General features: G+C 62.3%; 1 protein-coding gene across 10 annotated transcripts in view; it reads right to left on the reverse strand.

Moving 5' to 3' along the window:
- KAZN (kazrin, periplakin interacting protein) overlaps positions 1 to 23,154 on the reverse strand; it is a 1,011,580-nt gene that overhangs the window by 109,851 nt on the left and 878,575 nt on the right. For 9 of the 10 annotated variants that reach the window (XM_025447952.3, XM_025447953.3, XM_025447958.3 and 6 more), the window contains one exon: positions 3,465 to 3,656. In XM_025447952.3, coding sequence (XP_025303737.1) covers positions 3,465 to 3,656 — 192 coding nt within the window. Of the gene's footprint in view, positions 1 to 3,464; positions 3,657 to 6,771; positions 7,004 to 23,154 lie in introns of those variants that run through there. The other variant, XM_025447960.3, reaches the window with a different exon arrangement.

Raw genomic sequence — 23,154 nt, forward strand, 5'->3', positions numbered from 1 at the left:
GAAACTTGGGGGGGGGGCTGCTGAGGAAACCGACAGGCTCCCAGAGGGGTCCCACGGGCTAGGGCCTCACTGCCACGGAGAGGGCTGGAGGGCCTCTGTATGTCTAAACACGCTAAGACACCATTCCTTCTGGAACAATCCTGCCGAGCTTCTCCCTTTACACCCATGACAAGACCAACTCCTAAACCTAATGTTCCGTACTCACCCCCAAAGGAACAGAGGAATCTTCTACTCCCTGCTCTCCCCAAACTTGATTCTTGTCTTTGCTTCGACACTGGAACCCCGGGCTGACGTTTCTGGTGTTTGCTCGAGTTCCTAAATCTCTCCCAAAGTTCCTCATTCTCCTAAATTCTGGGAAATTCTGGTCTCATCCAACCTCAACCCAAAGACAGGGGCAGGTAGCAGGGAACTGCCAGGGGTGGAAGTCTTTGGGGGCTTCGTGTTTTCCCACTGCAGGGACGCCGGCTGCTAACAAGTGTCACCCAACATCTGCTGCTTACTCGGTTTGCACATTTATTCTCATTCTCCTCATTATGGGCATATAAATCCCTTTTCATGCTCCAGCCTCCTTCTGCCCACATCTGTCTGCAATTTACTCACCACGTGCAGGGCCTGGGAGGAAGCATCTTATTTACGACTTTCTGGAATGCCAGGCAGGATGCTGGGGCCGGCTGAAGGTGCCCACTGCTTTTTGGGAACCCTGCTACCTGGAGCTCGAACGGGCTCCGGGGGGATCTAAGGTCTGGGCCACCCCTAGCGTGAATCAGGAGACCGACATCTCCAGGCGGAGCGGAGGAGGTGTGCCAAGCCCCCCATCATCTGATAATCACCAAGTATCTGCACTAATCGTGCCGGGCACTGGGCCAAGCGCTTTCTATCTCATTTAATCCTGATGACAACCCTCTGAAGTAGCTACTATTATTAGTCCCAATTATGAGACTTTGTTATTGTTACCCTCAGCAGGAGAACTGTATTAGTTCAGAGAGATTAAGGAAGCTGCCCCAGGCCACACCGCCACAGTAAGTGGCAGAGCTGGGATGCAGGCCCAGAGTCTGCTGTCCTCATTACTGAGCTAGGATGGCCTCCTGTCTGTCTCGTCCAGGGGGAAGAAGGGGTGTGTCTGTGCAGTGGAGAAAGTTTCGGACTCCGCTGGTAATTCACTCTGAGCTCTGGCCCAAGTTATTTAGGCACCCTGAACTCCCTTCAGGTGCCTCCATCTGTGGCCAGGGGCGTGGGGGGGTGTTCAACCCCGGTGGGACTGGGGTGAGGGATCCATGCAGTGCGGGCACACAGCAGGTGCGTGACACAGCTGTCCTATCAGCAATACGACAGGTCCTTACTGTTGAGATTGCTGCTTACAAAGGAGCCGCCCCGTCGGGCAGATCTCTGTGCCCCTCGGTGACCTTGGGTGATGGGGAAGCTACCTCACGGCGCAGACTCAGGAAAATATGCCTGCACGGCTGTGTCCTGCGGGCTGAAGGGGGGAGGAGGCCCCCCTTAACAGTCAGCTCTCCGCCCTCAGACATTGCCCCGTTTAGTTCACCGCTACTGTCCCATTGCTCAGACTAGGAACCTGAGGTCCGGGGAGGGGGCAGGCGGTCTGTGCCAGGGGCTGGGCAGTGGTGGAGTAAGTGAGCTTCCGCTTGGCCCCTGCCCATGCCTTTGGGCCCAGAAACAGCGCAGAGAGATTTGGCTCCCTTGCCCCACCCCAAAGGTCCAGAAGGGCGGATACGGGTGAGGATTCTTTCCCCGGGAAAGTACGGACACGCGAGGCAGGCTTCCAGTCCCTGGAATAAATACCAGCTAAGGCGGCTGAGACTGCTTCGAGGCAGTCCCAACTCTCCACAGGGCCAGAAGGCTTCAGGAGACCAAAGGCCGTAGCTTGCATGGCCCCGGGCCCGGCGGCGTGTCCTCGGGGAGACTCCCGTGGCTGGAGTCTCCGACCTGAGAGAGGAGGGGGTGTCAGGAGGCCCCAGAAGCTGGGAAGCTCGTACAGCTCTGCCCAGACTCCCCCCTGGACGGTGCGCACGGAGAGAAAATGGGTGCGTGCTCGGCACATGACCTCCCAACGAGGCAGCATCTGCTGGACCACGGCACATGCCACTGCCCGCTCTGGCCTGGAGACACCCCTGTCTGAGCGGCCCCGCTGGAAGCAAAAGGCCAACAGGACAGGGCTGCCCTGTTTTTAGAAGGGCCATGCATTGCTGAGAAGAACTCAAAGGGTGCTGTTTACCCTCAAAGATGATTCCTGAGACTTCCTGGGGACGTTAGTGGGATGCTGGGCGGACAGCCTGCTTGGCCAGCGTGCAAGCGTCCTGCTGCTCAGGTCCCAGCTCCGGCCAAAGACACCCACCACGACAGAGCCCACGGACCGTCCCGCAAAATCCACTCTCCCTGCCCCCGCGCCTCCCTCCTGGTTGGCCTCATAGCTGGACCCCGACATGCAGCCTCGAACGACGTTTCCCAGCTCTCCTGCAGGCCGGCGTGGCCCTCCCACCGAGCTCTGTTCAAAGGGAATCTCGGGCTCTGCCCCTGGCTCTCCCCCAGGCCGAGGGGAGCAGGGATGCCCAGCAGCCTGACATGCTCCTCCCGATGGTGACAGGAGACAGAGACACCTTCTTTAAGCCGCTCTGTTTTGGGGTCTCTTTCCTCGAGCAGCCTGGAAATCAACCTAAGGAACCTGCGCTGGCTTCCGAAATGAAGTTTCCAGAGAACTCATCATTCTAGTAAATGTAAGTGGAAAGCGGGTTGCCAAGGTTTGTCACCTTTCTCTCTTCCCCCAGAGAATCAGAGCCAGTCAGGCGGCCTCGAGAGAGCGTTCCGCGTCAGAGCTCTCCAAGCAGGATGAGCAGGATGAGAGGATGACGCCCCCAGCCTTTCTGGAATAATCGATCGAGACCCCTCCTGAAGCCCACGGCGCGTGGGCGGGTGGATCCCAGGAGAGATGGGCACATCAGCCACCGTGGCCCGGGTGGAGCACACGGGAGCCCGCGGCACGCCTCGTTTCCTAGCGTGGTTTGTGGTGTAGACACACCAGCCACGGGCAGGTCAGGGGCGGTCGGGCTCAGCACGGGAGCACCTGGGCACCTATATGGCACTCTCACCTGCCTCCTCCCCTATCCTCTCGGACGCGGGACCCCAGACACAGACCTTCCTGCTGGGCCAGCATCCTGGGTTAGTGGAGACGCCTGCCTGCCACTCGGGCCTCAGAGGGGGCGACCCCACACGACCACGGGGTGGTCACGCCCACGCGGGATGGCACGAGCGTCCCACGCTGCAAGAGGCGGAATTGCACCACTAATGGGGCAGGGCGGCCTGAGCGGGGGATTGGGGGGCTGCAAGGCCCCCGTGTCCAGGCCACCCCACCCCCGCCAGATGCAGGTCCCTGGTCGGCGGCGGCCCTGGGGCCCAAGCCTGAGCCCCAGGCAATGGGAGGGAGGAACTGCCACCGCCTCGCCACTTACCCTGCAAGGCCTCTTTGGCTCTGGCTAGCTCCTGCTCCTTCTGGGCCAGCTGGACCCTGAGCTCGGTGGCCGAGAGGACCTCGGAGGACTTGCCGCCCTGGGTCTCCTCCAGGTCCTTCGTCAGCATCTCCTTCATCTGGCGCAGCAGGTGGACTTCCTCCTGGAGCCGGGACACTTCCTCCCGCAGGAGCCCTAGGGGACAAGGACACACGGTCAGAGGGAGCAAGACACTGGCTCGCGCTCGCTCACTTCTTCTGGGGATGCTTCCAAGGTGCCTTGCTCAGCATTCGAGGACTTTCCTGCACAGGTTCTGGCGAAGAAAACCCCCAAAGCCGGTAACCTTAATCCGCGAGCCCCAGCCCCGCGCACCCGTCCGGTCCGTAGAGCAGCCTGTGGGACCCCCCACCCCGCCACTCTCCCTGGGGCCCCGCCGCTGCTCCCGCTGCACCCAGGGCGTCCGCTCCCAAGGCCGACACCACCTTCCCACCAATAGGCGGGTGTAAGGTGAGAACGGGGAGTGGACAGGAGGCGGCGTCCGGCCCCGACTTCGGACACACCAGCTCCTTCAACCCTGTGAACGCCTTCCAAGGCGGCCACCGCCATCACCCCCACGCCACGGATTCGGAAGTGGAGGCTCGGAGACATGAAGGAACTCCATGGGGTCATAAAGGTAGCGGGTGGCAGAGCTGGGATTTGAACCCAGACTCGGCCACCTGCAGAGCCTGAGCTCCCAGGCTGACACGCCCGGGAAACAGTCCCCAGAAAGCACCCTTGACACGGGTCACGAAGCACGGAGCCTTCCGGAACCCAGCACTGCGCGACGCCTGCAGGAGGACGAGTGGTGGTAACGGGGACGCCGTGGACGGGGGAGGGAAGGGCTCCCCGCACTTACACCCAGCCCTGTATCCACGAGGGCCCGGGGATGAGGCCGAGGAGAAGGCGGCCCCCCCAGGCCCGCAGGCCGGCTCAATTCTGCAGGTGCCAGACCCTGTCCGCGAGCAGGCTGGTGCTCAGGTGTCCCCTCCTCGGGTAGGGAGACTATACACAGACGCGGGCCCGACAGCACGGCCTCGGCCTTCATCGTGAACCCCACGCCTTGCTCTGTGCCCCCTCAACGCTGGCCCTCCCTCTGCCACATGCAGACTCCCCTACCTCAGGGCCTTTGCCCCTGCAGCGCCCACCACCTACAACGCCCCTTCCTTGTTCTTCCCGAGGCTGCTTCCTCCCTGTGACACAGACCTTCATCCCCGGCCATCTCCTCGGAGGGGCCTCCCCTTCCACCCTGGCTCTTCCTGCCATGGGAGTCGGGGGGCAGCCCTTGCCTCGGGGGGTCCCGGCGGTGGCACAGCTTTATAGAGGCCCTGGGTCCCCGGCTAGGTTCCCTCCCTGGCCAGGCACGTGGCCGTGAGCAGGTCCCTCCCCCCCTGAGCCACGGAGGCTCCCAAATGGGTCCAACGCTCATCGGACTGTGAGGCTCCCCTGGAGGTGGCCCCCTCACCCGGGCCTGCTCCAGGATGTCCTCACGCAGCACAGGAAGCCCCCGGTCCTGGGGAGGCGGTGGCTACCACGGAGGGACGTGTCACCTCCGCCCGCGCCGAGTGTGCTAGAGCACGATGCCTGCGCTCCACGGGCATCCTGGGCTCACGGCGGGCGGGGCCGAGGGGCAGCAGGGCTGGGGTCCCCCCACCCGCAGGCCTGGCGGGAAGGCCACCTTGACTGTGACCCGCCTCGTGCTCCCCCTGCATCACCTTCTCCGAGGCCTCCTGGGTTCATGTGTGGAGGGGAGGCGTCCCCGCCGGCCCAGCGCCTCCCGAGTCCCCCTGTCTTCCACCAAAGCTGAGGGCCCCTGAGAAGCTCGGTCCTTCCCTCCCCGCCCGGGCACAGAGCCAGCGGGCAGCAGCCTCCCCTCCCCGATCTCCCTCAGCCACCTCTCAGCCCGGAAGGTGGGACCTCAGGGCTGCCAGGACAGCTTCCTCCTGTCCTCACAGGTGCCTTCCTGCCACTCGGTCCCCACCGCCAGCCCGAGACCTAAAGCAGGCCCCCTCCGACCACCTGAGCACAGCCCTTATCAGTGTGGGAGGCCCATCTGTGCCCAGCGGGTGCCCTCCCCGCCCAGCAGCCCTGGTTACCCCGTCCCGGCGCCCTTGCTGCGGGGTCTGAGATGCCCCGGACAGCGTGTGGTGCCCCCCAGACAGCCGAGCTGACTCCCTCGGTCCACCCGTCCAGCCAGAGTTCGTGGGCATTTGCTCCGTGGCAGACACGGCTCCAGGTGCCGGGGGCCTTGGGTGAACGTCCCAGGAGGTCCCGACCTCAGGCCGGTGCTCCCAGACCCCACCGTGAACACGGGCCACAGGACCCCCGAGCCGCACTCTGGGAAGGCAGGCCCCTTGCAAGGGGGCGCCCGGTGCTCGGCCGTCGACGGGCTCAGGTACAGGCTGCGAACTGCCCAAGTCTCTCAGCGAGACTGGAAAGCAGGAGGCTCACTGGGCCGCACCCCCCGACTCCCCTTGCCGCAGCAAGCGCTGCGGGCTGCCCACAGTTAAGGCCCGGGGCAGGGTGTCCAGGAAGGAGAGGGGAACACCTTGGCCTCGAGAAATCTCCCATGAGCGGAAGCGGAACACACAAGCAAGCATAACACGAAGACGGAGCTGCATGGGCTTGCAGCACAGGGACGCCCGAAGTGCAAGATGGAGAGGGTGCTGAGCAGAGCAAAGAGCAGGAGCAAAGGCTGGGAGGCTGGGACGTCAGCGGTCCCTGGACAGGTGGGTGGAGGGAGTGCACAGGCATGAGGTGAGGAAGAGCGGGAGGTGTCCTGGAGAGCCATGCCAGGGTCAGATTATAAAAGGTCTTAACCCTGACCACCTTTCTTGGGACCCCAGCCCCGGCCGTCTCTAGCGGTACTCAAGACTCTGGAATTATCATTCTTGGTCCCTGCCGTACAGCGAGTGTGTCGCCCCAGAATTCACGCTGAACCCTCATGTGTGGTGGTATTTGCAGGTGTGGCCTTTGGGAAGGGAGGAGGCCATGAGGGTTGTGCCCTGGTGTAGGATTAGCGCTCTGACACAAGAGACCCCAGAAAGCTTCCTTGTCCCTCCTACAGCACGAAGGCACAGCAGAGAAAGGCAGCCCCCAGGAAGAGGGTCGTCCCCAGACCCGGAATCTGCCTGCATCCAGGACTCCAGCCTCCCGGGGTGGGAGGGACGCTGTGGGGTCAGCTGCTGCGGACGTCCGTTAGGAGCCGGGAGACACTGACACGCTCTCTCCCACCAATTCTCCTCCCCAGGGTCCGTCCCCACTCAGCGGTCACCTAAGGTCTGCTTCGCAGGAAGGGGTGAGCGACGGCTCCCGTATCCGCGGTCACAGGCGCCTCATCCTGCAGGCGGGGCCTAGTTTGTGTGTTCAGGGATGCGCTGCCTTCAACTGCCCCCGAGGAGCCAGGGAGGTTGTCCTTTATGTCTGTGCGGGTGGCAGAGAGTTTTCAAGGGACCTGGCTTCAAATCCAGTCTGGGCTAGGGCCTGGCTGTGACCCTGAGCGAGCCCCCTCATCTCTCGGGGTCGCAGGTCACGCTACGTGGGGCCAATGCCACCTGTGGGGGGGTTGCCAGAGTTAGGGGGAAAAATTAAAAAAAGAAACAACCCCAAAGCCCCCCACCCCGCCCTGATGCACAGTTCAATCTGAATTTCGGGTAAACAACGTTTTATCCTAGAAGATTCTTTCGGGTAAGCGTGTCCTGGATACTCCACGGGACGTATTTATACTAAAACTCACTCGTTGCTGATCTGAAATTCAAGTGTGACCGGGCGCAGGGTGTTCTATCCTGCAACACTACTCCCGTCCCACGGGGATTCGGGCAATGATACGGGACGGCCAAGGGATAGGGCTGCGCCCGGGCACCTCAGAGGAGGGAGGTGGTAAAGGCAGAGGCCACACGGCCTTCTCTGCACCCCGGCATCGAGGTGGGGGCGCAGAGCAGGATGGGGCCGGGCGCCCCTCTCCGCGGCCAACAGTGGCCAAGGCGGAGGGTTGCTGCGCTCACCTTTCTAGCAGGTGCACCTGACAACGGGGCCCCGCCCCTCGAGAGAGGCCCTGGAGCAGCAGGAGGGCGGGCCGGGGAGGCGAGGCACCTGCAGGAGCCAAGTCTTAGGAGACCAGGCTGGAAAAACAACTTCAGGGAGAGAGAGGCTCGGCCGAGCTGACTGCACCTGCCCTGGCTGGGTGTGTGCACACCCTGGGACCCTCCCAGGGGCACGACTCGGGACCACAGCCCATGCACAGGCTGGGGGGGTGGGCAGACACGTGGCCTCCCTGGGCCTCGGATGCCTCACTTGTAAAGTGGGGGAGAGGGGACCACACAGCCCCGCTCGGCCAGCGTCGTGCCCCTTCGCCCCGACTCCCGTGCCCCTCTGTGCAGACGGCACTGGCCATCCATCGGGCGGCAGCTGGAGTTGGAAGCGCGGGGTCCGAGTCTCCGGGGAGCTGCTCCCGCGCCGTGTGACCTTGGGTGAGCCGCTGTTCCTCTCTGGGCCTTCGTACTATCGGCGCCCGCTCTGGGGCTCCGTCGGTTAAGTGCCTGCCTTTGGCTCGGGTCATGATCCGGGGTCCTGGGATCGAGCCCTGCATCTGCTTCTCCCTCTGCTCCCTGCGCCCCTTTTGTGTGTCTCTCCCCACCTCTCACAAAAAGAAATAAATAAAAATCCTAAAAACCCACATATCGTTGCCCACTGTTAATGCACCTGCATGGGTGCCACTGACCCTGCATTTCTTCCCTGGGTGGGGGCGCGGGGGGGGGGTCCCTCCTCGAGTCCACGCTGCTGAGCTACTCACGAGGGCAGTGGGCGAGTCACCCATGGCTCCTCAAGGGCAAATGCATCAAAATTTAATTATTTTGAATGTAGTTATTTAAATATTTACATTGAATTTAATTGAGAGTCAGATCCTGGGCTGCGCCGGCCACGGTTCAGGCACCTGTGCGCAGCCAGTGGCCACAGGGTCGGGACGCACGGGGCTGCGGGGTGCTGTTCAGTGCTAGTGTGCGGGGCCCAGGGACAGAGCGAAAAGGGGGGACATGGAGCTTGTTAAGTGCCCGGCGCGGCGCAGCCCCACAAACACCCACACAGGGAGCCCTTTGCCAAAGGCCAGGGGTGCGGAGGAAGAAGCCACCTTTGCCCGAGGGTGGGAAGAGGGAGGGAACTGCGTAGCCCCTGGGGGAGCTGGGCAGCTAGCGCCTCGGGGTGGGGGGCCCGGAGTGGTTGGGGGGGCTGGTGCCACAAACGCTGCACACTCAACAGAGCTCCCCGGGCCCAGGAATCTGGAAGTCGGTGCTGCCAGGGAGACAGAGGTCCCCCGCCCCCGGGGACACCGGCTTTGTTAGCAGGGCGCTGCCCTGGGAGGGGGGCAGGCCCACTCACAGCCGGCAGGGGCGCCAGGGAGACCCCGCCCTTCTCTGTCTAGCCTGCCATCTCCTTTGGTTTGCAACAGCAATGAGCGCCTGGTGTTTATTACTATTATTTTTAAAAGCCACTTCTAAGCCTTCCTTGCAGCTAGGGCTGTCTGTGCGACCCGGTTCTGGCGGGCAAGATGTAGGAGAAAGCCCCTGAGGAGGATGACCTTTTAAGGAAAAAGGGCTTTGCCCCTCGTCTGCCTTCTCGCCTGGAAAGCGGACCTGCAGCTGGAGCTGCAGCAGCCACCTTGTAACAAGGAGGCAACGTGCACAGGGCCGAAACGCACCAAGTGAGGAGAACAGGCCCTGGGGGGCCCGGAAAGCGCAGCTCAGCCCTGCCCCTGCACGGAGACCGAGAGCACCCGCTGGGCAGGAGAGCCTCTATGTCCCCGCTGACTCACCAGGTCACCGGAACCACAGCACTGTGGCCCACGGTGGGGCGTGTGCAGGAATCCCTGCAGCACAGAGGGACGTGGGAGCCCCTGCCCCGGGGAAGCCCCTGCTTCCAGGCTTACTTTCAGGGAGCTCCCGGGGTCAGGGGCAGGCGTGGCAGGAGAGGAGGAAGGAAGGGACTTTCCGCGGCTGGAGGCCATTCGCCCGAGCGGCCTGGACAGGGCTCCGGGGGCCCGGGCACCAGGGAGGTCTCCCGTGAGCAGCACCAGCCCTCGCGAGTCAGAGGCCTGAATGAGACCAGCTCTGTAATCACTGCATCACGGCAGCGGCTCCTCCTTCCCCACACTCTTCGCGTGGCAGGCTCTGTCCGGAGCGTTTAACGTGGCTTAGCCAGCTTATTCCTTGCGGCCCTGCTGTGGTCACCCCCGTTCTACAGACGGGCACGTCGAGGCCCGGGAGTTAGGCCACCTGGCCAGGGCCACACAGAGTAAAGAGCAGCTCCTGGGAAAGGACCTGGACGCGGGGCCAGCCCGTCCGTCTCCACAAGAGCAGGGGCCCTGCTCTTTGGCTCACACCCGGCATCCAGCACCGAGAGCCCTGTGGGGGCTGGGCTCCCGGAAGAAAGGTGCTGAGCACGGTGCCTGGGAGGCCTAGGCAGGACGGGCGGGTCTGGGGTCACCCCGCCTGGGGCTCAGGCCTGGCTCCTCCACGTCCCAGCTTGTTGACCTTTGAATAAGTGACTTCTGAGCTGATCTGAAAACGGAGCCCGGACCAGTCTCCCAGGCCTGTGGTAAACATTAAACAAAGCAATCGTCTAAGGGGGAACATTCCGGAAGGTTCTAAATAGGGGTCATGCGTAGCTTCTTACAAAACAGGGCACATTTCCCTGATGTCCTGACGGAAGGCCCTGGCCTAGATAATCACAGAGCCCGGGCGGGGAGTGCCCACCCGGGGACGGTGGATTAGGTGGCACAGAAGGCCGAGTGCCGGGTCCGGGGCTCAGGGCAGGGGCTCTGGGTGGAGGCCAGGCTGCATGAATGGGGCCGTCGCTGGTGGCACCTGGGTGACACCTTGATAAGCAGACAAGCCTGCGCCCGTCAAACCTTGCCAAACTCACCCAGGACAGGTAACACCTGTGTGTTGTGCTGTACGTACATTGTGCTTCAAGGGGTAAAAAAAAAAAAAAAAAAATCCAACTACAGCACTAATGTATTTTAGACGTTCCACTAAAAAATCATTTTTATAGTCTGTCCCTCAAAACCCGGGTACGGAGCCCGGCAGTAGGGTGCCGCCCAGCAGGCCTCAGTGAAACGGAGCTGGGGCCCCAACCCTGCCCATCTGGAAGGCTCTGCGGCTGACCTCAGTCCCCGCACGGGAGGCCCGTGTCCCAGGAACGGCCAGGGCGCTCACCCGAGCTACACACACGCTGTGGGAGAAGCCAAACGCCAGGAGAAGGCTCCCAGCTGCCCCGGCCAGGGGAGGTCATGTCCAGGGGGCGCACCGAGTGCTCATGAGCTCTCTTCCGGGCCCGTCACCCCTCACGGAGCCCAAGGCGGACAGCGCTGCCATCTCCTGAGCACCGGCCTGCCTGCTCGATGCCACCCGCGGGACGGCCGGCTTCATCTCACTGCTTCCTCCTAGCACCCCGTCCAGGGCTGTGGTGACCCCGCGTGAGGATCGCAGACGCTGGGGGTGCGCGGGGTCGCCCCCTCCAGCCACGTGCCCGGGAGGTGCCCCGCAGAGCCTGCCAGGCCGCGAATGCCGAGTCCCTGCCAGGGCCGGGCTGCAAATCTTCCTGCTATGGTGGAGCTTGTTCCAGAAACTAGCAATAGGGTCGCCCTTAGAGGAATAAGACGTGAAGCCTGAGCTACTCCTATGGGCAAATCACCGAGAGACGGGGGCTTCTCAGGCCCAGGCCTGACGAGTAACAGGACCAAATGAGGCCGGTAGCCAGAGGCAGAGGGGAACCCCGAGAAGGCAGAGCCCGCTGCCCAGGGTGGGAGGGGGCAGGTCTTCACGGCCTAAGCGCACCTCCTCTGCGCTCCTGCTTTTCTGCTGGGGGAGCGCACGGCGAGGAGGCGCTGTGTCCGGCTGCAGGGCTATGCGCCGTCTCTCCTGGAATTCACTCTCGCCATCATCGCGGTGAGACCAGGTGCCCCGTGCGCTGCCGCAGCGTGCCCGGAAGGTCCCAGGTCTTCATGCGCACGAACTCTCAATCCTCACGGCAACCGTCGGGGGGTCACCCGTGTGGCAGGAACCGAGGCACGGAGAGAAGAGAGCTCCGGCAGTTGGGCCTCGCGTCTGGCCGCAGAGCCTCCCTGTGGCCACGGAGTCCTGTTAAGCCCCTTCTCCCGCGGCCGCGGCCGCCAGACTGCAGCTCCCGCACCTGGCCCTCCAACGGTCCGCATCCCGCCCGCATCCTGAACGGCCCCAGACCGCGGAACCTCGGCCTCTTGCTGAAGCTGCCGCAACTTCCGAGTGGGGCCGGGAGCCCTGGTTTCGGACAGTCCGGGGCGGCGGGCAGCGGTGGTGGAAGCAGCGACGTGACCCTTGGTTCCAGCCCCAACCCCAAAGGGTCCTTCAAGCTCTGTCAATGACCGGATTGGCCCAGGGAAACCCAGCCGGGTCGGCCTTGAAGGGCCCGTTCTGCCTACGGAGAGAGACAGCCTGGCAGAGCCGGAGCCGGGGCGGCGGGCTTGGGGCCTGGTGAGGCCGGCCTTAGCGTCACTCCCCAGCAGGCCTCCGGCACCACGCCTGTTCCCACGCGTCGCGCAGGTTCTCCGGTCCCTGCCTCGGTCCCCCCTTCTCCTGGACACAGAGCCGGCTACGCCAGGCCAGGCCCAGCAGCGGGCAGGGAGTGCCGGGATTGCGGCGTGCTGGCGACTTCCGTGGTCTCTGGGCCTCTGTCATCCGATCCTGACGCTTACAGCCATGGGGGTGACCAGGAGGCAGGACAGCACTCACCAAACACGATGGGGTTCTCAGATACCACCCGGCACTCACTTCTCGGCGGCATTAGTCCCCGGCAGCTCCGGCCTGAGAGCCACTGGTAACCCCTGCTACAGGTGGCGGGGGGGGGGGGGGGGACCGCAGGCACCCAGGGGATACAGCCCTTGTCGTTTTCTCATATTTCACAGTAATTAGTTTTTTTTTCCTTCAGGTATGCCGTTTAATCTGTCCTGCAGAGGCCGCCCCGTGCAGCTGCTGGCCCCTAAACACAGCTTTTAGCCAGACTCTCCGCGGGCCCCTGCCTGCCACACTCATCCTCCGGGCAGGCCTGCTGCCCACGGGCCCGTGGTTCCCACAGGAGCGCTCCACATCCCAGAAATCCGATTCTCTCCAGGGACAGGGGCCTGCAGCCTCCTGCTCCCCCCACCCACGTGCTGACTCAGCAGCGATTGCGGGCCAGGCACCAGCGATGCAGACCAGGTCGCAGGCTCAAGACGGACAGTCACAGGCTCAGAAGCAGGGACACCGGGGCCGGCGGGGGGCGGGGGGAGTGGAGGGATCACAATCACACAGGTGCCTCATTCACAGGCGGAACTAAGCCCGAGCATCGGTGCTGCAGGACGTGCTCCCTGAGGGCGCCTTGGCCTGATCCCTACAATATGCCCCATGAGGTCCCCGTGTCCTGTGTCCACGGCGCTGCACGCCCAGAAAGCCCTTCTCGGGCCGTGGTTTGATGGTGCCAGAGCACTGACGGCCAGCAGGAACCCCATGGTCCTCTGGGATCTGCAAAAATCACTCAGCAAGTTGTTCTAGCTCTAGACACCATCTGGCTGGGACTGGGAGAGGTAGCATTCCCCTGTCACCTGGGCGGCCAGTGTCCCTGATGGGCGGTGGCGGCAGCAGCAGCAGCAGCGATTGCTCGCGCCCAGAGCCTGGTGCCCGGGTGTCCTGGGTGGCCTCCAGGAGCCTGCTGCCACCTGCTTGCTGGGCTGGAGGGGTGGGGGAAGAAGGGGCTGGCCTCCCCTCGGGCCCTGGCCACCCCTGCCCCAGCTCCAGATGCACCGTGTTCCCACTGGGGCACAGCAGCACCTGCGGGAGCCGGTCCACGGCCTCAGGTGGGCTGACGGCGGCTGCCCCAGGACCCCGTGTGGTGCACAGAGGAATCTCCACACACGTGTCATGCTGAGCCACCGTTACCACTTCCTCTGCAAGGCGGGCTCATCCCACCTTTTCCACCTTTCTCGTTATCCCCTCTTGGATGGCGCCGTGGACGTTTCCAGTCTGCTAACATCTCTGGGCGCCCCCTGCCTCTCCATTTGTCTTTTTTTTTTTTTTTTTTTTTGACGCAGCGCTTCCATGTCCCTCTGGAGAGCCGGTCTCAGGGCCTGGGGTTCAGGCCTGGAAATGTGGCCCCGTCTGGCCAATCAGAGCCCAGAATCACCCTGGCCTTGGTGATTGGCTCAGGAGGGACACACGCGACCCCAAAGCCAGGCCGGTCAAGGCCAGTGTCTGGCCCACCCATCCCTCTCCGGAGGTGAGCCTGAGGATGAGCCTAGAGATGCCGGCAGCGGGCTCGCCAGGGGAGGCGAGGGCGGACGACATGGACTGCACTCAGGCAGCAGCCGTGTCTCGGGCCACACCAACCCGAGGTCAGGAAAAACCCTGCACGTGAGCTAATTCGTTCTTAAGCCAGCTGGAGTTGTGTTTTCTATCCCATCTCCCCGGGAATGAATTCAGGGAACCTGCTTTTGTGCAGGATCGTTTTCTGGGCACCCGGCATCCCCGCAAACTTAAAGGCCATCTGCCGTATGCCAAGCGCTCCGAGCTCTCGCTCTCTTTCCTGAGCTGATGGACAGAATGGATACTGGGGTTCCCTTGCACAACACCGGTGAGTGCTCACGCCGTGCGTACTTCAAGCCGGGCTTGCCTCTGCACTCAACAGTCCCCCTCTGGCTTGAACCCCGGAAGGCACACACTTTCATGTCCTGCCTCAAGGCCACATCCAGACGTCTCCCACCCATGTCAGCCTTTCTCTTTTATCCCACCTGGAGGGGTCCGTGGACACCAACCCCACCCTCAGCCGCTGGGTCTCCTCCCTTCGCCGGAGGGCTCCAGCTCCCGTCTGGGTGCTGACCATGTGCCTGGCTCTAAGCCTCAGCCCACCCAGTTCTCTTGCCGAGCCCGTGGGAGCGGGGCTAGCATGCCCCCCATGTCGCACAGGCGGGGACACGGAGGCCGGGGCAGAGGCACTGGCTGGTTCAAGGTGGCGCCGGTGGCGCAGCTGGATCCCAACCCAGGAGTCTGAATGATGGCAGAGCTCGTGTTCCTAACTACTGGACTAGGCTCCCAGCCCAAATACCGTGCTGTGCATATTTCTTGAGCTAAATGCCAGAACAAAAAGCCTGACGAATGGGCACAGTTCTAGAAGGAATCACGCCTGACTTCGAACTTCGGTAAGAACGTCTGGGCCCTCCATTCTTGGCTCTTGGAAACAAGCGTCGCCCTCCTCAAGGGCTGGCTTCTAAAGGAACACATCCAGAACGGGACCCCAACGCTCCGTGGCGTGGCCTCTTTCCCTCTCCCCCTCACCATGCGTGACTCTCGCCTCTCACCCCTCCTCTCTCTTCACCACCTCCAGGGGAAAAAAGAAAAAAAAAAAAAAAACCCAAAACATAAAGGGGAGGGCGTGGTATTGGTTACACCCACCAGCTCAGGACACAGCCCAGCGTGCAATGAGCGCGAAGCTCACAGCAAATGGGGTGGAATCAACTTGAGTGAGGCCTTGGACTGCTCCAGCTTTCTTTCCTGCCCCTGAGTGCGAGTCAGCAGCAAAACACCTGCCTCCGTGTCCTTGTCCACCCATTAGCAGGAGGCACCGGGCAGATGGACGCTGCCTGTGCCACGGGTCGGAGAGCGGGTTTTCCGGGGGAAGCTCCCAGTGGGAAGAGCTCCTTCCTACAACTGGGAGAAGAAAAGCATTTCTATCTCCAGCAGTTTATACACAAAGTGAGGCCCAGGGGACGGGGCCTGGAATCCACAACCTTGACTGCGAGGCCACTGGCCACTATGGCCTGGAAACCAAACCGGAAACACGCTTCGGCTGGAATATTCTGCTCGGCCAGCCTCGGACATCGGCGTAGGGGTTAAAGGCATGGAAATGCGCCAGGCAGGCCGCGGGCCCCACAGATGTAAACAATTAGGCAGAGACGAGAGGTGGGCGACGGGGGCCCAGCCGATGGCTCTCCCAAGCGTCGCCTCCACACAAGGGTGGAGGCTCGGGGATCCCTGCATCTTCGGGTCCTTATTGCAACCAGATCCGGGCTTTCAGAAGAATTTAAACCAAGGTCCAGACGGTGGCCTGAACGTGTGGTGAACCTGCAGGCCCCCGTCCCAAAGGCGGCCGCGGAAGGCGAACTGAGGCCGGCGTGTCTGCTAGGCCACGACCTCTGTCTCCCAGCGTGCTCGCCCACGACAGGGCGGCAGCGACAGCGAAGAGCAGCGGCGGTCCCAGGACCACGTCCTGGCTCTGGCCTTTCTCGCCTGTGTGACCTGCAGGCCGCGTCTCTGTTCTCACGCGGGAACCCACACAGAAAGAGGGCGCATCTCCTGGTGCTGCCGTGACGTTCGTGGGTGATGGGGAAAAAAGCTGGAGAAGGGGCCTGGCACGGCCGAAGCCCCTGCTCTGAGGCCCCCCCGGAGGAGGGCTGGCCCCCCGGAGGCGGTGGGAGAGGGGAGGGCATCACGGCCCGGGGGGGGGGGGGGGGGGGGGGGGGGGGCGGGGGGGGCGGCCGGGGAACCTGCAGCGCAGCAGGGCAGCCCGGGGAACGCGCTCCCGAGGACTCTCCGGCCCAACTGAGCAGCTGCTCCAGGAAGAAATAAAATATGCTCCACGTACTTTAAATGTTTCGCTCATGAACGCTGGGAGGGCCGCCTCTAAGTGGTTTAGCAGTAAAGTCAGCAACGAGCACGGGTCGCGGCTCTCACGCTGGAGCCCGGGCCAGGCGGAGCCGCAGGGCTGGGGGGCGCGCAGGAGGGCAGGCGGGCCGCCGGCGTGGAGCCCGCTGGGGCTTCCAGAAGGCGCCATCTGGGATTTTTCAGAGGGGCACTGGGATCACATCCTGGTGTCCTAATGTGAAATTGGATCCTCCCTCTGGAAACCAGGCCCCGGGCAGCCATAGGGGCAGAGGGGAGGGCCCTTCCGGCCTCGGCCGGTTTCCCACACTCCAAGGGCGCCCCGGGTTCCAGCCAATCGAGTTAATTGAAAAATTACCTTGGACTGAGAAAGAGCAGGCCTAAGCCACGGGGGACGGGTTCCCAGGAGACCCTACTGGGTCCAGCGCGGCCGGCCTCGAACCTCGAACAGCCGCAGCTGGGAGGTCGGGCAGGGCGCTCAGCCTTGCGGGGACACAGGTCCGGTGCGACCTCCCAGCAGCCTCAGAGGGTGGTGCGATGCCCGCGTCTCCGACGAGGGCGCTGAAGGGCCTGCCCTGGGCCCATACCTGGCGAGGGGTGGGCCACTGTCACGGGGCCACCTGGCTTCCCCCTGCCATACGTCTTCCCAGGATTTTATTCTCTGACGTGTCCCAGGGCCCCCAGCCCCAAATCCTGACAAGCATAACCCAGAAAGCACGCCCAGGCTGCCCAGCAGCTAGCGAGGCGGGATGGAGGCCTCCGGCCCGGACCAGGTGGTGTTTTCTCACGAACAAGGCCGTGCAGCGGCCTGATCCTGCGGAGCTCATGCGGCACTTCTAACTGCTTCTTCCCTACTGTCCTCGTTAAGGGCAGTGACCCAGGCCCAGGGAACAGCTGCTCGCCCCAGCATTCATCCGGGGAGCGCAGGGTGCGTGAGGCCTGGGCCCGGCTCCCTCCCCACCCCTGCAGGCTCTGGGAGGGGGCGGGACAACCTTGCCTCTCGGGGCTGCTCTGTGCATCCTGTCCTCCTAGCCTCTGTCTGAAGGGCTGAGGGAGGGAGCCCACGATCCCAGAGTGGTCCATCCTGTCTCCGGAGACCTTGGTGGTAGCGGATTCCTGGACTTCAGGGTGAGGACCAACAGGGGCCCCCCGCGGTCATGTCCCTCCTCCCATCAGGCTACACCCTTCAGAGCTAAAAGTAAACAAAATTGATTAGAAAAACACTTCGCTTGGGGAGCTTCAGCAGCGTGGGCTGTCAACCAAACAGAATCCAGGCAGAAAAAGGTGGGGAATTTTTGGGGGGGGGGCGAGGGGGCAGGAGGGTCACCTCAGGCCCCTAATGAGCTACTGAGCTTCTCTCCCCCGCAGGAGAACTCGGCCCCAACATAGAACCTGCGTATCGGTCTTCCCGTTTCTGCCAGATGCTTGCTGAGCACCTCCGCTGACATGCGGAAACGTGGCAGGGGCGAGGCCGTCGGGGCTTGAGTCCCAGCGTCTCCGTAGCCTCCCTGTGCCTCCCTCATCTGTAAATTGGAGCAACGGGAGCCCCTCTCTCCCGGGGCGCTGCGAGGAGGAAATGAGCCACCGTCCGGGGGCCGTGGCTGCGCACGGAACAGGGCTCGGCCTGGCGACACAGCGGCTTTCCTGCCAGTCCCCACCCCCCCCCCCTGCCGTGGGAGCCACCGCCTTCTGGTTCTGAGACCAGCCCCTGCCTGGCAGCCTGGTCCTGGGTCCCCAGGGGCGTCTCCTGGAAACTCCTGACCCTGCTAGAACGTTCTCTGCGGGGAGGTCTCCAGAGCAGCCGGGCCGCGCAGCCCACGCGATCCGAGGCTGGAAGCCCACGGGAAGGGGGCACGGGAAGCCCCTGTCTTTGCCGCCCACCACCCCCGCTTTCTCGCTTATTAACCGAGAGAGAAAGAGATGTGACCTGAACCCTGCTCTGAGCGGCCACCAGTGTGTCACCCGACGTCCCCCCCGTCCGTCTGGCCCACTCCACCAACATTTCACAAAGGTCAAATGCTTACTCCACTCCATATGCCGCCTCTTGGGAGAGCAGAGGAGGAAACTATTCGAAAAATGTAAATTGAAAAAAAAACCCCACGGCGCCCCACCTCCCATCCCCGTCCCCCACACGCTCGCACACGGGCTCGCACACGCACGCACGGCTCACACCCAGCTCGACGGCACACATGACCGCGCCTTGGCACCACTTAAAAGAAGCAGGAGGACAAAGAGACGATGCGGAAATTCTCACCCACGGTGACCGGCCCCCAGGCTGCTTTCCCTGGAGGAATACAAACAAGCCTGCCAACCCGGACAGGGGGATCTTGAACGGAACAGCATCCTTCCAGGTCTTTCCGGAGCACCTCCCGGCAGGAGGCATGTGTTATGTGTCCCAGCAGCTCACGGTCAGGGGCCCGCGGAGCTGGGGCCCGGGGATGCCGGAGGCCAGGGCTGCCCTCTCCCCATCCCTCGCCGCACAGCCCTGCGCCCTCTTGGCCGGAGGTGCTTTCAAGACCAAACGTGCTTTTCCTTGAAGTCTCTCTTCTGCACCCTCCCCTGCCTCCCCGCACCAGGGAGACAACGGCACCAACTGAAGAACAGCGGGTTCTAGGTTCGGCTGCTGCGGACCCCGTGTGCGGCCCCAATGGAGCAACGATGGGAAGCTGGAGCAGAGACCCTGGCCGTGAGCGGCCTGGGGCGGGCCAACGGCTTTCTGTTGGTCCGTGTATCGCAGTCCAAGCCAGCCTCCTCCCGCCCTACTCCCTTGAGCTGAACTTCTAGATCTTTTCTCTTTCGACTCCACAAACTCCAAACCTGGAATGTCCAAGGCCTCGGGTTGGGACCCCCTTGCTGACACATCTGAAATGGTCTGATGGCTCACAGCCGCATGAAGGAGGGCACGTGCCGCTGGGGTGAAGCGAACTGGTGGGGTGGGGGGTGTTCAACAAAACCAAACACACAGGCCACGGGTTGTGCGTCCACGGTCGGACAAAGCGGCAGAAAGTAGGCCAAATGCAGAGTCCTAACGAGGAGCAGGTGTTCGCATTGTAACTGACTTGTAATAAGAAAAAGCCCCGTGTCCTGTGGGCACGCTGCCATCTCCCCCTGGAACTGCAGGCTGGTCACCAGCCAGGCCAGTGAGGTCACCCCGTCAGGGGTGGATGGCACATAGCTGCGGACATTCCAGGAATCAAAAACAAAACAAAACTAAACAAAAAAAAAATCAAACGCAAGCTCTGGTTATTCTTCAGCCAAAGGCCCTGGACGATGAAGCTCAAACCCAAGAGGCCCAGGGACAGGGGGACAGCACCCCTCCGGTGCCTTTGCAGGTTAGCGGTTAGGTCAGCACGGCTTCCAGCAACGGCCAGGAGCAAGGCCAGAGGGGTGTTCAGCTAAGATCCTTTCAGTACTTGTGAAAAATAACCCGGGATAACCCCCCAGTGCCCAGGAAATTGTGCCCCTGATCCCCAGAGAAAGCTGTAAATCTCCTTCCAAATGAGCATTTTTTTTTTTCTCTGTGTGCACACCTGCAAAAAGCTCCTTTGGGGGGAAGGAGGGGGACAACCAGACCCCTACCCTGGGCTGGCCCGGCCTGGCCTGGCAGGTAGGCAGCTGACTCAAACATTTCCAGGCAGAAACTCAATCTCCTTTGTCACCTGGCCCCCAAGTATTGTTTTCCTCCTCCACCTTTGTCCTCCCCTTTCTGTAATCCCTCGGCTGCCTGAAAACGTTCACAGGACCCTCTTGCCAAGTGGCTGTTTATTTGGCCACGGATGCTGCCTACGGGGCCCCAAAAGACGTATGTGAACTTGTCACTGCTTAGGTTTTGGTTCCTTTTGAACCAGGAGCTGCAGCAAGGGGGGGTGGGGTGGGTGGTGGTGCAGGGCGGGGAAAGAGGGAATGCAGAAAAGGGGAAAGAATGGTGTACTAAGTGCACAGCCCCGGCCCCACCTGTCCTAACAGCATCCTGTGGAGCTTCTAGCTGCCTCCCCGCCGCCTTGCTCCCAGGGGGTGCTGCTCATGTCTTCAGGACCCTGCTGAGTCCCCTTCGACAAACAGGAGAGACGGAACACACAGCTCGGTGAGGGGACACTGCTAGACGAGCAAGGGGTGCTTCTGGCACCACCGGCTCTCACCTACTGCCAGAAAGGGTGCCCGGAGGGGGAGGAGAGAGGTGAGGTTGGTCAGGCCGGGGATCAAGGCAAGATGTCCTGCCCACCCCCTGCCCCTAGCACAATCCGCTCTGTCCTGACTGGGTAGAGAGATGGGGGGAGGGGGATGAAGCTGGGGTGCAGGGAGGTGTATGGGATCCTGTGCCATGGCGGCTGTTGTCTCGTGTCAACGAAACAGACTTAGTGTGGAAGATCTTCACCTGGTAGGATGCGGGCCAACAGGTGGATGCTACGATGAGATCGACTCGGGGCTCCCTATGAAGGTGAATGCTTAAAACCGAGCCAACACTGTAGGGGTTGCCTGGAAAGGAAGTGAGTTCCCAATCCTGGGAGGCATTTAAGCTCAGGGGGAGCACCTCGACCGGACAGAAGCAGTTAATGTGTCGTCCTTGCCCCAAATTCTTGAAGTTACCTACTTGCCCACAATCTGGAAGGACGCAGCTACACAGGCCAGGGACCCCGCCACCTGTACAGATGCAGCTGGGCCAGGACAGTCACCTGATCCAGGGTCTGCCGAACCACTGGCAGGGACCAGTCAGGTTCCCTCTCCCAGGCACTGACGGGACTGCAAGAACCCGGCCAAGGGGCAGAGCAGCAAGGCCGGGAAGGCAGCTGCGGAGAGTTCTTGGGTGGAAAGGGTAGGGGGGCGCGCTGGGGAGAGAGGGCACTGCCCCAGGCTCCCAGGGTTCGTGGCCGGACCCCACGTGGCCAGCCTTGGGCTTCTCGAGGTTGCCTGCGGCGTCCGTCCAACAAGCTGCAGTGCTTTGAGCGGAGCACCTTCTCTCACCTGAAGCACCAGAGCATCGCTGGTGGGACACGCTGCAGCAGGTGCAGGGCCCTCCCGCGGGATGCAGGGCTGGGCGAAGGCTCAGTGACTGTCACTGCAACCTGCCGTTCCTGAGGCTGCGAAGGGGATCAAGCCCCAGAGCACCTCCCCACGGCCAACTCACATCCCCTCGGACTACGGGGTTCACGCCCGGCCTGTGGCCCGCACATACCTCCCGTCATCACCGCTCAGCACAGCGTCCTGATCCGACCACGTGCCATGGACAACAAGGCTCAAAGCTCAGTCACAGCCAAGACTCTCCGAGTCCCACCAGGCAGCAGAGTGCCCGGGGGCGCACACTAACCTACCCCCACCCGACCCCGCGGGAAGACGCTTCCGATACCACCAATGCCAAGTCCAGGCTCAATAAACGTTTTATTATTTGCAACCCATTTGAGATGGTTTATTATATGGCAGTGGCTTTACTTAGTAGGGACCTACTGTCCGTCAGGCTGTGCAGGGTGGGCTCCTCACTTCCATTACAGGATGAGGAAGCTGAGGCTCCGAAAAATAAAGCAGCTTCTTCAAGAGCCCCTGATGGGGGCTTCCCACAGTTCGTCAGTCTCTGACAAGCTGCTGCCAGACACGTGTCCCCCCGGCAGATGCTACCTCCGAAAATTCTCCCCGGCCAGGACCTCACCCTGTGTCTCCCACTGATCACTGACCCTGAACTTGGGCGATGTGGGCGTCTGGCCGGGGAGCCTGTATCTCTCCAGCACCCATTTTGGTATCAAACTCACACAAAGGATAGTTACGAGCACCTACTCTGGGCCGAGGCCCAAGCCGAACACCGTGCATAAACCATCTCGTTTAACCGCCACGAAACCTCTACATCCCCGATTCACGGATGAAGAAACCGAGGCTCACAGGGCTTAAGGAGATTGCTCTAGGTCCCCCCGGTTGGAAGTGTGGCCTCGGGGCCCCAAGCACTTGGCACACGCCTCCCGTGTCCCCACACGCGGAGCCCCGGGTCCAGTCCTTGTGTCAGTGGGGGACCTCACGCTCCAGCCTGAGCAATGCCAGTCAGAGGCAAGCCAACCACCCTTTCCTCTAAATCCCGAGCTTCCGGCTGCCCACCCCGCCCTGCTGTGAGAAGCTGGCATCTGTCTGTGGGGTGTGGATTCAGGTCATCTCTGGGGGGGATCAATCAGTGCTTTCCAGGGACATGGCCAAGCTTCACGTGCAGCCTGGAAAACCTGACCCTCGATGGAGAGGGTGAGAGAACCAGATGCCATCTGGAGTGCCCGGGACCAGCTGCTGCCACTGACCTCAGTGAGTTGAGCAACACCGGGGAAGGGGCAAGAGGCTGGCAATGGGGACATCACACATCATGCACTCATGCAGGCCCCCCCGGGAGCATGGAGCACGCCCACAGGGGCAGGGGCGGGAGCGTGCTCACACCAACCCCCGTCCAGGCCCAGGCGCAGGAGGCCAGCAGATCCTTCTCAAAGCCCACCTGGAGCAGGTGTGACAAAAGAGGTACACAGAGAGGGAGGGAAGAGAGAAAAAGGAGGGGCCATGATTACGTATGATTGGGAGACGGACAAGGAAGCTGAGAGCTGGCCCTTAGAGAGAGGGAGAGAGAATGAATGATAAATAGAAGAGAAGCCTGAGCTCCTCCGCAGGGTGTAGAACAGCGGCCTGGCCCATAGCAGCTGCTCAAGAAAACCCGCAAAATCCTTAACTGACAGGATCCACATCCAAGGCTCTTCCTTTCACCCTCATGGCACCTAGCGACGGGCACAGACACACACCTGCTGAAGGAATCAGCTCACACTCTGCAGGGGCCAGACCGGCACCTGCCACTGGGCTTCCATTCCCAGGCCACCCTCCCTGACCTTCTGTTGGCTGACACCCCACTCTCAGCCTGTGGGCTTCACGGGGGGCTCCCAGCCCCCACCCCAACTGACTCCAGGGCAGGCCGCAGACCCGGGCCTGGCCAGTCAGTGCAGACCCGGGCCTGGCCAGTCAGTGCATTCTATGCTACTGGACCA

Source organism: Canis lupus, chromosome 2, assembly GCF_003254725.2.
Source record: "Canis lupus dingo isolate Sandy chromosome 2, ASM325472v2, whole genome shotgun sequence".
NCBI lineage: Eukaryota > Metazoa > Chordata > Mammalia > Carnivora > Canidae > Canis > Canis lupus.